Genomic DNA, 13,258 nt, shown 5'->3' on the forward strand with positions numbered 1-13,258 from the left:
AACGCAAAACGGATTAATTTATTTTATTTTGAAGGCCTTCCTGTAAGCTTTGCAAATAAAACTGGACCTGGATCTTTTTTATCGGAGCGTTTTTCTTTAAAAAAAATAACTAAAAAATGTGCTGAAAGATGCTAAATTCGATCGGGAAAAAAAGTTTTTTAAATCGAATTTGAGACAACAAGGAAAGAAAAATACAACATATGTGATTTTAAGGCCTTTCTGCATTGGCCTCCCTTTTCAGAACCGGGTGCTACCGGGTGCTAACGGGCGTTACCGGGTGCTCCTGGGTGCCTACCGTGTCTGGGCGCCTCCAGGCCGCTGTACAGCAGGGCCCTGATCTGGCCCCTGAGCTCCCCCTCCTGGCTGTGAGCCGTGGCCACGTTGACGAACAGCTCGTTCTGCAGCAGCATGTGGATGTGCCGCGCCTCCAGCCGGCTCCAGCTGCCCGCCGCCCGGCCCGCCGCCGCGTCGTAGTCCGCCGTCAGGTCGTACAGCACCGAGCGCTTGTTGCGCCGCCGCGGCTTCAGCTCGATGGTGAGGCCCACGAACGCACTGCTGAGACCCGCGACCTGGACCTGCAGGAAGGGGGGAGGAGACGGTCAGCAGGACGCAATGACTCATCAGAGGTCATTACCCAGCATGCAAACACACACACGTGGGATGTGAAACCTTTTGTTAGCAATCATTCAAAAACTCAGGATTTTTCAATTTAATGTCAAGAATTTCATGAAGGACGAGGCAATAAACATTTATTTTTTACCACAAACATGTTAAGTAAAAAACTACAAATAATGACTCGTTCGGAGGTCATTACCCAGCATGCAAACTTACAAGAGTGGGATGTGATTTACAAATAGAGCTCATTAAAAAAAAAAAATCAATGACAAGGAGCACATTTATTAAAAAAAAAAAAAAAAAAGGACGAGGCAATAAACATTTATTGAGAAAAAAGATCCTCGACACAAATTACTATTCAAGCTGAGTGTGTTGTCTTTAATTAAATAACAGGTTTACTATTGTTTAGTCAGTTTTATGGGCGTCTATCTCGTGTTTTAATGATGTATTTATCACAAACATGTCTGTGAAAAAACAAAAAAACGCGCGTGAACATGTTCTCTCATGATCAACAACATAAAACAACCATAAAATAACTGTAATATAATATTTTCCGTCACGTAGTCGTGCATCTAAAGATAAATCCTACCTGGTAGTCCAGCGTGCCGTTGTCATGGAGGTTAAAGATGGCCGACCCCACGCCGCCCGTCTTCCCCGGGGTCAACGCGTCGCCGCTGGACATCACGCTCTGGATCGCTGAGCCGGACGAAAGACAGATTCATATTTAAAAAATCCATTCAGAGCACATTCCACTTCAAATTACTCGCTTTTTTTTCTTTCTTTTTCTTCGTGAAAGTAAAGCAGAGCGAGATGAGGCAATGATTTCTGTCACGTTAAGATTTGCAAGTTGGTTGAAGGAGGGAAAGGAAGTGTGTGCGTGGATGTGTCCACACACACACACACACACACACACACACACACACACACACACACACACACACACACACACACACACACACTACATTCCCTCACGCTCTGCAGCCTCATCATGTCGTCCCTCCAGCAAGACGCAGTCATTGAGGCGGCAGATTTAATTGAACCACTAATCAGGAGGCGCGTAATTGTACTCGTGACCTTCGGCCAAGAAGACACACACACACACACACACACACACACACACACACAGAGACACACAGCCAAGGTTAAGCCTGAAGAGTGAGGTAACCCTCGCTGAATGCAGCGGGCTTAAAAAGATTTGAGCTGAGCGAGGACAGGAGGGAATGAGTAACAGAGACGGAGAGATGGAGAGAGAGAGAGAGAAAAAGAGAGAGAGAGAGAGAGAGAGAGAGAGAGAGAGAGAGAGATGGGTTTGAATTCTTCACGCATAACGTCAAGCTGTTAATCACAGACTGTGACCTCGGCAGCGCCGCTGTGTGTAAAAAAAAGTTGGACTGAAAAAAAAGAAAAATAAATAAATAAAACATCTTTCTGTCCGTCTTGGCGTCTGTCAGTCGTCACGCGATCCACCAGAACACGGAGAGGGTCCGACACACACACACACACACACACACACACACACACACACACACAGATACATAATACACATATTGACTTGAAAGAAAAGAGAGTATTTATAGAAGGAGAAGGACAAAACATTTCAAAATGGACTCACTGTCGCACGATTTCCTGCCGGTGATGAAGCCGGAGATTTTTCGGGTGTCCTGACCCTCGGTCGCCACGGCGATCTCCAGCTGGCCGCGGGACAACCAGAAGAGCTCTCGGCTGTTCAGGTCCGTCAGCACCTCGGCGAAGTCCGGGTCCTGCGGGGTCAACGGGAAGGCGAACGTTATTTATTTATTGAAGTAATAAACACATTCCTTTATCAATACCAGAAACACACGTGGACTTTTTATCCCTTCAAAGGGAAACAGATCCCAGAACAGCAACAACATCTCCTCAGGATGAGCAGCAATCACAAAGGCATTAAAAAGCCATGAACATTTTCTGGTTATGTTACCAATAAAACAGAAAACAAACACATGATTTTTAAATCATCCCGGCTCACGAAGCGCATACTCAAACCCGGGGGAGAATAAATATATAAAAGAAGAAATATGGCTCTGGCGTAACGCGCTTCATATTGAGCGAAGGTTCGTTTCTAGCGGGCCGGACTCCAGGAGGGGCGGAGGGGGGGATGTTGAATTTTTTTTTTTTAAATGTTAGAGTAATAGGACAGCTGCAGGAGCGCGTTGAAGAAATGTTACTTTTATGACTTCAGGGCCTCGGTTCAATATAAATATACATGTGCTGTAAATCCACACGGCGAGGAGCCAGAACGGAGGAGGGGAGGGGCTTATATTTGGGGAAGGAGTGGATGGAGTAATGAGAGGGGAGTAAGGTGCAAACGGATATATGGAGGAGCTGTAAATCAAAAATCGGGGGAAAACGGCGTTCTAGAGAAAGAGACGGTCGCTCGTCTTTACGCCGCGGGAAAACGACGACGGCGAGGTGGCTAGGCTCGAGGAAAAAACAACACACACACACACACACACACAAAAAGAGGCACAATTCCTCGCAGTTTATTAAAACCAGAGCCGCCTTCCATCCCTCCTCCCTCTTCCCCGCTTCCATGCATCTCGGCCCACAGACCACTAACCACTGACATGTGTGAGGAGTGTGTACGCAGTCCACACACACACAAAAGTCCCTCTCACACACTTTCTCCCCACACACACACACACACGCTCCCCGTCATGTCTCAGGGTTGTTTGCTGTGATCAGAGCGTCCCGCGACGACAGCGCGGGGATGTGGCGACCGGACCACATCCGTCTGGGAGAGTGGGTGGTGTGTGTGTGTGTGTGGGACCAGGGGTGTGTTGCTGTGTGTGTTCCTCACCACCAACAACAACAACAACAACAACAACAACACGTCTCCTCCCCCTAATATTTCCTCCACAACAGCTTGAGGTGACTCACGTGAGACGTGACGTTGGCTCGGATCTCCCTCAGGACGTGCTGCCGGTACGCCAGCTGCACCCGGATGGGCACCACCAGGGGCTCTGGGGAAGGAGACGGGACGGGTTTTAGGTTTTCAAAATGGCCGCAGTAGAGATGGAATTGGAAGAAACGGACAATAAAAATGTTAGAAATCGTTTTTTTTTAGCTTTTAAATTGTGATTGTGTTCTCGCCGCCTCACTCCTCTCCCCCCTCTCACTCCTCTCCCCCCTCTCCCCCCTCCCCCCCCCTCTCACTCCTCTCACCTTTTCCTCTGTGCTTGACGAGGCCCTGCAGGATGAGGATGAAGTGGAGGTTGCTCTCCGTGTCGCTCAGCGTCAGCATGGCGAGGCCTCCGGTGCCCGAGTTCTCCTCCTCCGACGTCAGCGTGGAGCTGAACGTCTCTGCACACACACACACACACACACACGTTACACCTGCGCTCTCGTGGATCGCACACACCTAGTGACACAACGTACACAATGCAATGTTCCTGCACACCCACCAGCAAACAGCGCCCGGTGCTTGATGACCTTGCCCTCCACTTCTCCGCGCCCGCCGGCCGCCGCGCTCATGCTGATGCGCATCTGCTCCGCCTGCAGCCGCCGCATCAGAGGCTTCGCCAGGTTCTTCCACACGCCACAGATCTGCACACACACACACACAGACACACACACACACAGGTGAGCTGCATGCTTGGGCTTTACAGTGAGTTGGGCCTCCAAACATTTCATGAGGGGGAAGACATTTCTAAACAGCCAACACATCTGCTGAATGCATCAAAACATGTGATTGTTCTCTCGGTAACCTCAGCCTGCAGCCCGTCAACAGGGTGGGGGTAGGGGGGCGTAGGGGCGTGGGGGTAATGTGCCAAAGCGCCGGCGCCTCATAACTTCCAGGGTTCAGGAGGTAATCTCCATTTTTAATTAGCGATGCTCTCCGCCGCGGTGATGTAACGTGTGAAAAATGTCTCTTTCGCCCCCGCTTCTCTGTGTGTGTGTGTGTGTGTGTGTGTGTGTGTTGGAGTGTTTTCTCTGAGGTTCCTCTGGTGCTTGACACTATATTATAATATTTATATTAAAAAAAAATCATAATTTCTGGGGCTCCAGTGAGGAGATGTGTGTGTTTTGGCAGGAAGTGAATGTGCACCAATGGAGCCGCAGTCCGGAGGAGACACGCATGCACGGGCGCCGCCGGCTGATTTATCAGGATGATATTGGGCTTTTATTAAACTCAGCCGGCTTCACCTCTGACCCCAACGAGAGAGAGAGCGAGAGTTGATGTTTACAGCAATCAGACTCCGTTTAGAAAAGAGCCAATGGAGCAGAGAGGAAGTGTCACTGTGTTTGCATGTGCGTGTGTCAGTGTGTGTGTGTGTGTGTGTGTGTGTGTTTATCGTTTATTATTGCCGAGTGAGTTATGGGAGGGGAAAAAAAAGCGTGGAGTCACGCAGCGGCTGCATTCATCACTCCGGCACTTCATCTCTCTTTCTCTCTGGAAACGCACGCTTTAATGGAAACGATCCTACTGGAAGCACTGGGAGGAAGGGGCGGGGCTTACCATGTCCGACTGGCCTTTAGGGACCCGGTACTCAAACGCTGTCGTCCCGTCCGCGTCCAGGAGGAGGATTTTACTGGGACGGCTCATCCTGAGAGAGGAAAAGACAAAAGTAGAATGGACATGAAATGTGCAGATTTGCATTATTCTGCAACTCATATCTCATAATTATGGACTACTTTATTGCCTTTAAACGAGCTCTGTGAAGAGTATTCAACACTTTATGAAGAAAAAAAAGTTTGAATATCATGAAAACTTTTCAATTTCGCTGCAAAGTATTGACTCAAATGAAGATTTTTAACACTTTGACCTTCTTTGTGTGAACCCCAGACATGTACAAATGAGTGTTTTTTAATCAGTGCCAGTTGAAGAGCCTGAAGAGAGGAATAGACCCCTGACTCCTGCGCTGTACCTCTGGTAGGTGACGGAGAAGGCCAGGCTGGTTCTGGTCAGGGAGAAGCGAGCTCGGGCGACGCCGTTGGAGCTCGGCAGCCACGACTCCGTCACGCCGGTCAACACGGCCACGAAGTCTGCGGAGGGAGAGCGGGTTGCTTAGAGAGGGTTGCTTAGAGAACGGGTTGCTCAGAGAACGGGGTTCGGTACTCACCGGTGCGGCTCTCGCCGGGGCCCAGCTCCTCGGAGCTCAGGTAGGACCGGTCGTTGTAGGACTTGTGGAGGTCGTCGTCTTTGTCTTTGCCCGACTCGAAATACTCGAAGCCGTCCAGCAGAGAGTCGGCCTTATCGCCTGGAGGGGAGGAGGAATAACAGTTATTAAATATGAGAAACACACGGCTGAATCTTTACAAAGAGGAAAATGTTTTCCCATATAATAATGATAATGAAAAACTAATATTATTAAACTACTAATAAATAATACAAATTAAATAATACAAACTAAATAAATAAATAATACATAAGTAATACATAATAATACAAATAGTAGATAATTCAAATGTATTCAAAACAAATATAATATTAAATAATAATTAAATAATACAAATATTAAATATTAAATATGAGAAACATACGGCTGAATCTTTACAAAGAGGAAAATGTTTTCCCATATAATAATGATAATGAAAAACTAATATTATTAAACTACTAATAAATAATACAAATTAAATAATTCAAACTAAATAAATAAATAATACATAAGTAATACATAATAATACAAATAGTAGATAATACAAATGTATTCAAAACAAATATAATATTAAATAATAATTAAATAATACAAATATTAAATATTAAATATGAGAAACATACGGGTGAATTTTTACAAAGAGGAATATATTCCGATATAATAATGATAATGAAAAAATAATATTATTATACTACTAATAAATAATACAAATTAAATCAATAAATAATACATACATAATAATAATACAAATAGTAGATAATACAAATTTATAAAACATAATATTAAATAATAATTAAATAATACAAATATTAAATATTAAATATGAGAAACATACAGGTGAATTTTTACAAAGAGGAATATATTCCCATATAATAATTATAATGAAAAAATAATATTATTATACTACTAATAAATAATAAAAATGTAATAATACATAAATAATAATACAAATAATACAAATTTATAAAAAAAATATAATATTTAATAATAATTAAATAATACAAATATTAAATATGAGAAACATACAGGTGAATTTTTACAAAGAGGAATATATTCCCATAAAATAATTATAATGAAAAAATAAAATTATTATACTACTAATAAATAATAAAAATGTAATAATACAAATAATAGATAATACAAATTTATAAAAAAATATATAATATTTAATAATAATTAAATAATACAAATATTAAATATAAAAAAGAAAATATATATTCTATTATCTTTAACAGAATTTCTTCTACACTTTTAGAAAGTGAATCTCGAGCACTTTGAAGGTCCCGCCTCTAGCAGCAACAGAACGTTTCTTCTTTAATATTTAATGGCGTTAAAGAATAATTTAAAAAGGGTTTAAATGTTTGCATATAGAGTTTGAGGCTCGTCACAACCAAATGAGACGCCGGGGACTTTTTTTAGTTTTTAAATAATAAAAGATTCACATTGGTATGTATGTTCAGTCAGAGCAGCTTCAGCTGTGAAGCCGCTTCGGCGTCTGGAGAGATAAACGCCAAAGAACACGAACCCAAACATTTCTAAACACATTCAGAGTCTGGAGCGCAGATGAGACATCGGAAATGTTTGGTACCCGAGAGACCAACGGAGGTGGAGAGAGAGAGAGAGAGAGAGAGACATCAATCCAACCTGAAGCCTCTCTCTCTCTCTCTCTCAGTGTTTTGCCACTGAAGCGACGCTGTTCCACACAAACTGCTTGTGCGTCTTGAGGTAATGAGTAGACCATCGCTGCTTTGCTTGCACACACACACACACACACACACACACACACACACACACACACACACACACACACACACACACACACACACAGCCAAACAACGGCCCCCACTGACATGATCCCACCCACTAACTCTATTCCTACCCGGGCGTTTTCTGGGGAGCACACACACACACACACACACACACACACACACACACACACACACACACACACACACACACACACACACACACTCCCTAACCCCTTAGGCACCCCCTCTGCTCCACTGGGCACACCCGCAGGCTTCTGGGTAATGTCAGTCTCACGTCTCCCCACTTCACAACACACGGTATCCTCAGGTGCACCATTCAGAACACACACACACATGCACACACACACACACACACACGCACACACACACACACACACAATTTTTTTCCATCACTGACACAAAAATACTTTCCTGCCAAAGACAAACACACTCAACCTTTTCCTCACAAACTTGACCACAACACACACACACACACACACACACACACACACACACAGTACACAACACACACACACACAGTCCTGAGCTGGTCCACACAGTGCTTTACCTTTACTTTCCATTACCAGACACACGGCACAGAGAAAAACACCGACCCTGTGTGTGTGTGTGTGTGTGTGTGTGTGTGTGTGTGTGTGGTGACATGGGGTAAGTGTCAATGTGTGAATGAGGCTAAATACCTGCGAGAGGAAATGTGTCCATTTGATGTGGCTGAATGGAAAATCGATTGACCTGCTCGTTGCATGAAACAGCTGCTGTGAGGACTAGCTCACACACACTCACACACACACTCACACACACACACACACACACACTCACACACACACACACCCCTCCGTTCTCCCATCCACTGCCTGCTTGTCATATGGCCTCTTGCTCCGTTTATGGATCTTTCGTGTCGTGCAATTAAAAGAAAACTAAATGTAAAAAGGTGTGTGTGTGTGTGGGGTGTGTGTGTGTGTGTGTGGGGGGGGGTCTTACCTTTGGGGCAGGTTCTACAGCAGTGTCCCGGCAGCAGGATGGGCTCCACACAGTCCGGGTCCGGGCAGTCCTGTTTCACGTTCTTACAGTTGACCTTCCCGAACACTTTGCCACGACGGCCCTTCTGCTGCGAGAGAAGAACACACACACACACACACACACACATCACAGCCTGAAACATAAATATATATATATATATAGAGAGAGAGAGAGCAAACTTACGGTCTCGCAGAGGCACTGGACGCAGTGCATGACCCCGAAGGGCTCCCCGAGGTCGGGGTGCCACATGTCCTCCAGCGCGTAGAAGCGGCCTCCGAACGAGCATCCTGCAGCCCCCGGTGACCGGAGAGATAAAATAACACACAAGAGAGGCTTCTTTCATTTGTGGGAAGGACGCAGGAATGTAGCTTTCTGCTTGCGCAACGTTTTTTTGCGCAATTACAAAGCTTTTTCAAAATGTTTTATGAAGTGTGGGACGTGCGGCCGTGACAGGCTGAGGTCGTCGTGTGGCATTTTCCAATATTCAACAACAGATAAATCTGTGAGCGCCGCTCCGGGAGGCGAGCGCGTCCATCCCGTCCGGTCCAGATGACGGAGACGAGGAGGGAGGCGTTCATCCGCAAAGATGTGCGATAAAGCGGGCCAACGATTTTAGGAAGTAATTTGAACGCATTTTGATAGAAGTCCATGTTATATACATATATTTAAAGGATATTTACAGTTGTATGAGCTCTGAAATGAATGTGAAAGCTGAAGCCAACTCTTAAAAATAAATTAAAAAAAGAGAGAAAGCCCCTCTTAGCTGGAGTCTGATGCCCAGGGCGTTGCACTGTTACGGGAGATAAAAAATATAGCGTTTAGTGTTGTTATTACTGTACTGAAAAAAATCATAATTGAGTGTTAGTCACGCTGTGTTACTGCAGGAATATTACAGTGGTTAGGATAACTGCCTGCTTGTGTGAGCGTAACACACACACACACACACACACACACACACACACACACACACACACACACACACACACTGCTGCCAACCTGGTTCACATTATTCTTTCATTAAAGTGACTGAACACAGTTTTTTAAACTTAAAAAACAGTTCAGTCCAGTTGGAGGGAACCAAACCCAGGAGCCTTCTTCTTCTTCTTCTTCTTCTTCTTCTTCTTCTTCTTCTTCTTCTTCTTCTTCTTCTTCTTCTTCTTCTCCCACTTTCTGTCTGTGCCGACATAAATCACCCCAAGAGGAGCCAGCAGTGCTCCGTAATGGAAAGTCCATTGATTACAGAGCTTTTTTTTTTCTCCCAGCGGCCACTTTGCGCCTGCGAGGCGTCGCGGTTTAAGGTGGAGCTCCACCGTTTGAACTCCGCGGCGAAGTCACCTTGTAGAAGCCGCAGCGGGGCTTTTTTTTTTTGGTGCGTGGAGGTTCACCGCGTTTATGACTCAGACGTTTAAGCCTCTAAAGTTTACACGTGAGGAACAATTTAAGGGAAACGATAATTGGGGTGGCACACGGAGGGCAGAGTCAGACCTCCAGGGACCCTTCTCCCCTTCACGTGCCCGCTCACGGGCCGCCTGAACCCGGGTCATAACCTCGGTGTGGCCCCTGGTGCGCAGACGCACCGCGGCAACCCAGGCTGCGTTTGGAAAATGGGGACATTTAAACGTTTCTCGCTTCCCCCTCAAAACAAGTATTACACACTTACGCTTCGACTGGTGGCACTGATAGTGTGCTCGCTTTAATTCGGCATGAGTTTAATATGAAATAAAAACATAATTTTAGAGAAAGTCTGGAAAGTTGTTAGTTTAAGCGAGTTTAAGCCCTCTTCGGCTTGTGCGATCAAACGCGTTTCAAAACGGAGGTTGAAGCTTGAAATTGATGGTTAACTTCTGCTTTTTTGTATTAAAAGTCAGCCGAATTTATCACTGGCTCCTCTTGACTAATTTACAACACATGTTCGAGTCCTTTCACTTCCATAAAGACGACTCTCGGCCGCGGAAAGGTTAAAACGCCGCATTTTGAACGTGGCTTTGCAGCGCCGTCTCCGTAACGCCTAGCTTACCGCAACGCGGCACGAGAGGACGAGCAGCGCGTGGGGTTTCTTACCTGACAAGCCCTTGGAGGGCAGCGGCTCTCGCTCCGACTGGATGGGCAGAGAGGAGGAGGACTTGAGGCGCGAGGCCGCTCCGGTCCGGTGCAGCCACGCGCAGCTCAGCACGCACAGCAAGCTGCGCAGCGCGCGCGGAGCCAGCATCCCCAAAAAGATCCCTCTGTGAGTGGAGGAAGCGAACGGAGCACTTCACGGAGCAACCGCCGTCTGAGTTCACACGCACACACCGGCACCCACGACGCGCGCACGGGTTCCTCTTCACGTCCGAGTGTCTGCTTGAAGTTGTTTTTAATTTATTTGTGTGTTTATTCTCTTAAATCAGGCCGAGGGTTCCTCCGTGTGTCTTTCCTCAGTACCGGCAGCCTCCTCAGAGTCCCGGCCCTCTGTGTTTTATAGCCGCTGCCCTGACAGCTTGGAGCGGCCACCGGGGGGAGGAGGGGGAGGGGGGTGATGGAAAAGGGAAATGGACGCCCCTCATCTCACTCAGGCTAAAGACATGGAAATGAGTCTGGGTCGCTTCATTGGCTGCATGCAACTACCTCCATAACACTGTTTTTACCCCCAAACTACATATTACACATCGGACGTCCCACTATTGTGGGATTTATTTTATTGTATTCGTTTTTTAAACTACATGCTGAGTGGCATATTGCGTTTAGGTGGGTGGAATATAAAGTATATGACTTTACAAGACATATACGTATTATTTTAAAGGGACTTGTGATTGTTTTATGCTACTTTTTCTTGTCTTATGATATTATGATAAATGTGATTTATTTCATTACAAGATACCACAATATTTCATCCATCTTTACAGCAAGTGAAAAACAGAGAAAAAACAATGAAAACCATAAAATATGTATTGATTTTCTCAGTTAAGAGACTTTTTTCTGTCTTTTTTTTGTTGTTCTTCAAATAACTGATGAATTAATTAAAATTAAAATGTGATATTACATTTTTTGTATTATAATTTTTGTATTTTCTAGCTTTTAAGGTTTACTTTTTAATTTAATATATTTTTAGTATTGTTATTATTACTATCATGGTGGTCATTGGCCCCCAAATGCTCCCATACTTATGTATTGATATAAGTATATATGCATATTTGCTTGACTGTCATGTGGCCCCCATATATCCTCACGCTCTGCAGCAGGGCCACAACTTGACAATCTGGTCTAGATATCGAGGGCCCACACCGACACCGGCCTGGTGTGTGTGTGTGTGTGTGTGTGTGTGTGTGTGTGCGTGTGTGTGTGTGTGTGTGTGTGTGTGTGTGTGTGGCGGCGCTCCCGTGGAGAGAAATGTGTGAATCTCCAGATCATGTACAGTCAGGAATGTGAGCGTCTGCCTTGTGCATGTGTCCCGGCTGTGGAGCGCAGACCTAAGTGACTTAACAGAAACAAATGAAAATAGTTGGAATACCTCGAGGCAACCCGTTTCCATTCGTCCTGGCCCTCTGCACACACACACACACCTCTGTCCCGTCTCCCGTGACTTTGAGGCTCCTCCGGGCCTCAAAGTCACATCCGCGGCCCTCACGCAGGCAGGTGCCAGGAAAGCCTCAAACATGCTCCTTCAAACAACATCAACAACAAGTGAAATGTATTAGGGCCCGTCCGGATCTGGGAAACGCTCCCATCGAGCAGCAGCATGTGGAGCAACGGGCCGGCTCCTCGTCGTGGGTCCCCCGGGGGCCCGAATAAACCGCTGTGTGGCTTTGGGTGTACATGTCTGCGGTGGAGGTGCTCGCGGCTGATTTATCTCACAGAGGTCAGCAAAGGTCACGCTTAAACGTGGCGGAGATTTGAGGGGAATGTTTGATTATGAGTTTGTGGAGAACATCCTCAGAGAGAGAGAGAGAGAGCTTTATTTGGCTGTTTGTGGACATTAAACGTCTCCAAACCCCACTCTGAGAACAAAAAAACACAGTTGTGTACTATTTATTTCATTTTATTGTCTCATTTAAAGTCTCTCTGTCAACAGAGGGCCCTTGAACTGCGTGTCTCCGCAGTAAAAAAAACGTGCTGAATGTGATCCGTTTTGTGCCAAAAGCGCAGAGGTGCGAGCGCGAAGGTGTCGCCTTTACGCATGTGTCACATCGTGCGGCCCCGTGGGGGCCACTTCCATCCCGGGGTGTGGAGATTCACGCCGACCCCCCCCCCTCCCCCCCTCGATGATGGGCTGTTTGCACTTCATCACCGGGTGATGAGCGACGCTGCGCGCGGTGATTCATTACGCTGACTGGATGGATGCTGGAGTGTCTATTGGAGCTAACAAACAGTTCACTGTAGCCTCGCTGAGAGGATGACGTCACAGGGCTTTTGCCCTTGCATGTTTGGAAACGGACAATATGTTCTCTAAGGTCTGATTTCATTACTTCCAGACAGAGTGTGAACAGATAGGATATCCGTCTTCTGAGGTGTCCAATTAAAGAGCATTCTTTACTGATTTGGAGAATAAATTAATAAATATCTTCATGCAGATGTACTTTTTTTGGGGGGGATGAGAAAACAAGAAATAACAGCCGGATGTCCTCTTTTTTAAATTAAATTTATTAGAACTATTTGTTCCATTCATGGGGTTATAATCTCGTATTAATTAAATATGAATATTCCTAATGAAAATAAAAAAAGAGAAGACTGAGATGAACTCATGAG

General features: G+C 45.5%; 1 protein-coding gene across 1 annotated transcript in view; it reads right to left on the reverse strand.

Moving 5' to 3' along the window:
• The window catches only part of chrd (chordin), a gene marked incomplete at its 5' end in the record, with an annotated part of 18,913 nt that extends 8,168 nt beyond the window's left edge, over window positions 1–10,745 (reverse strand). The window contains 12 exons of the mRNA XM_079224809.1: window positions 296–575; window positions 1,205–1,311; window positions 2,228–2,375; window positions 3,532–3,614; window positions 3,817–3,954; window positions 4,056–4,197; window positions 5,111–5,198; window positions 5,520–5,637; window positions 5,715–5,852; window positions 8,498–8,624; window positions 8,720–8,823; window positions 10,598–10,745. Of these exons, the coding sequence (XP_079080935.1) occupies window positions 296–575; window positions 1,205–1,311; window positions 2,228–2,375; window positions 3,532–3,614; window positions 3,817–3,954; window positions 4,056–4,197; window positions 5,111–5,198; window positions 5,520–5,637; window positions 5,715–5,852; window positions 8,498–8,624; window positions 8,720–8,823; window positions 10,598–10,745 (1,621 nt within the window). The remainder of the gene's footprint in view (window positions 1–295; window positions 576–1,204; window positions 1,312–2,227; window positions 2,376–3,531; window positions 3,615–3,816; window positions 3,955–4,055; window positions 4,198–5,110; window positions 5,199–5,519; window positions 5,638–5,714; window positions 5,853–8,497; window positions 8,625–8,719; window positions 8,824–10,597) is intronic.
• Between the last annotated feature and the right edge of the window lie 2,513 nt (window positions 10,746–13,258).

The sequence above is a fragment of the Taurulus bubalis genome, assembly GCF_910589615.1.
Source record: "Taurulus bubalis genome assembly, chromosome: 10".
NCBI lineage: Eukaryota > Metazoa > Chordata > Actinopteri > Perciformes > Cottidae > Taurulus > Taurulus bubalis.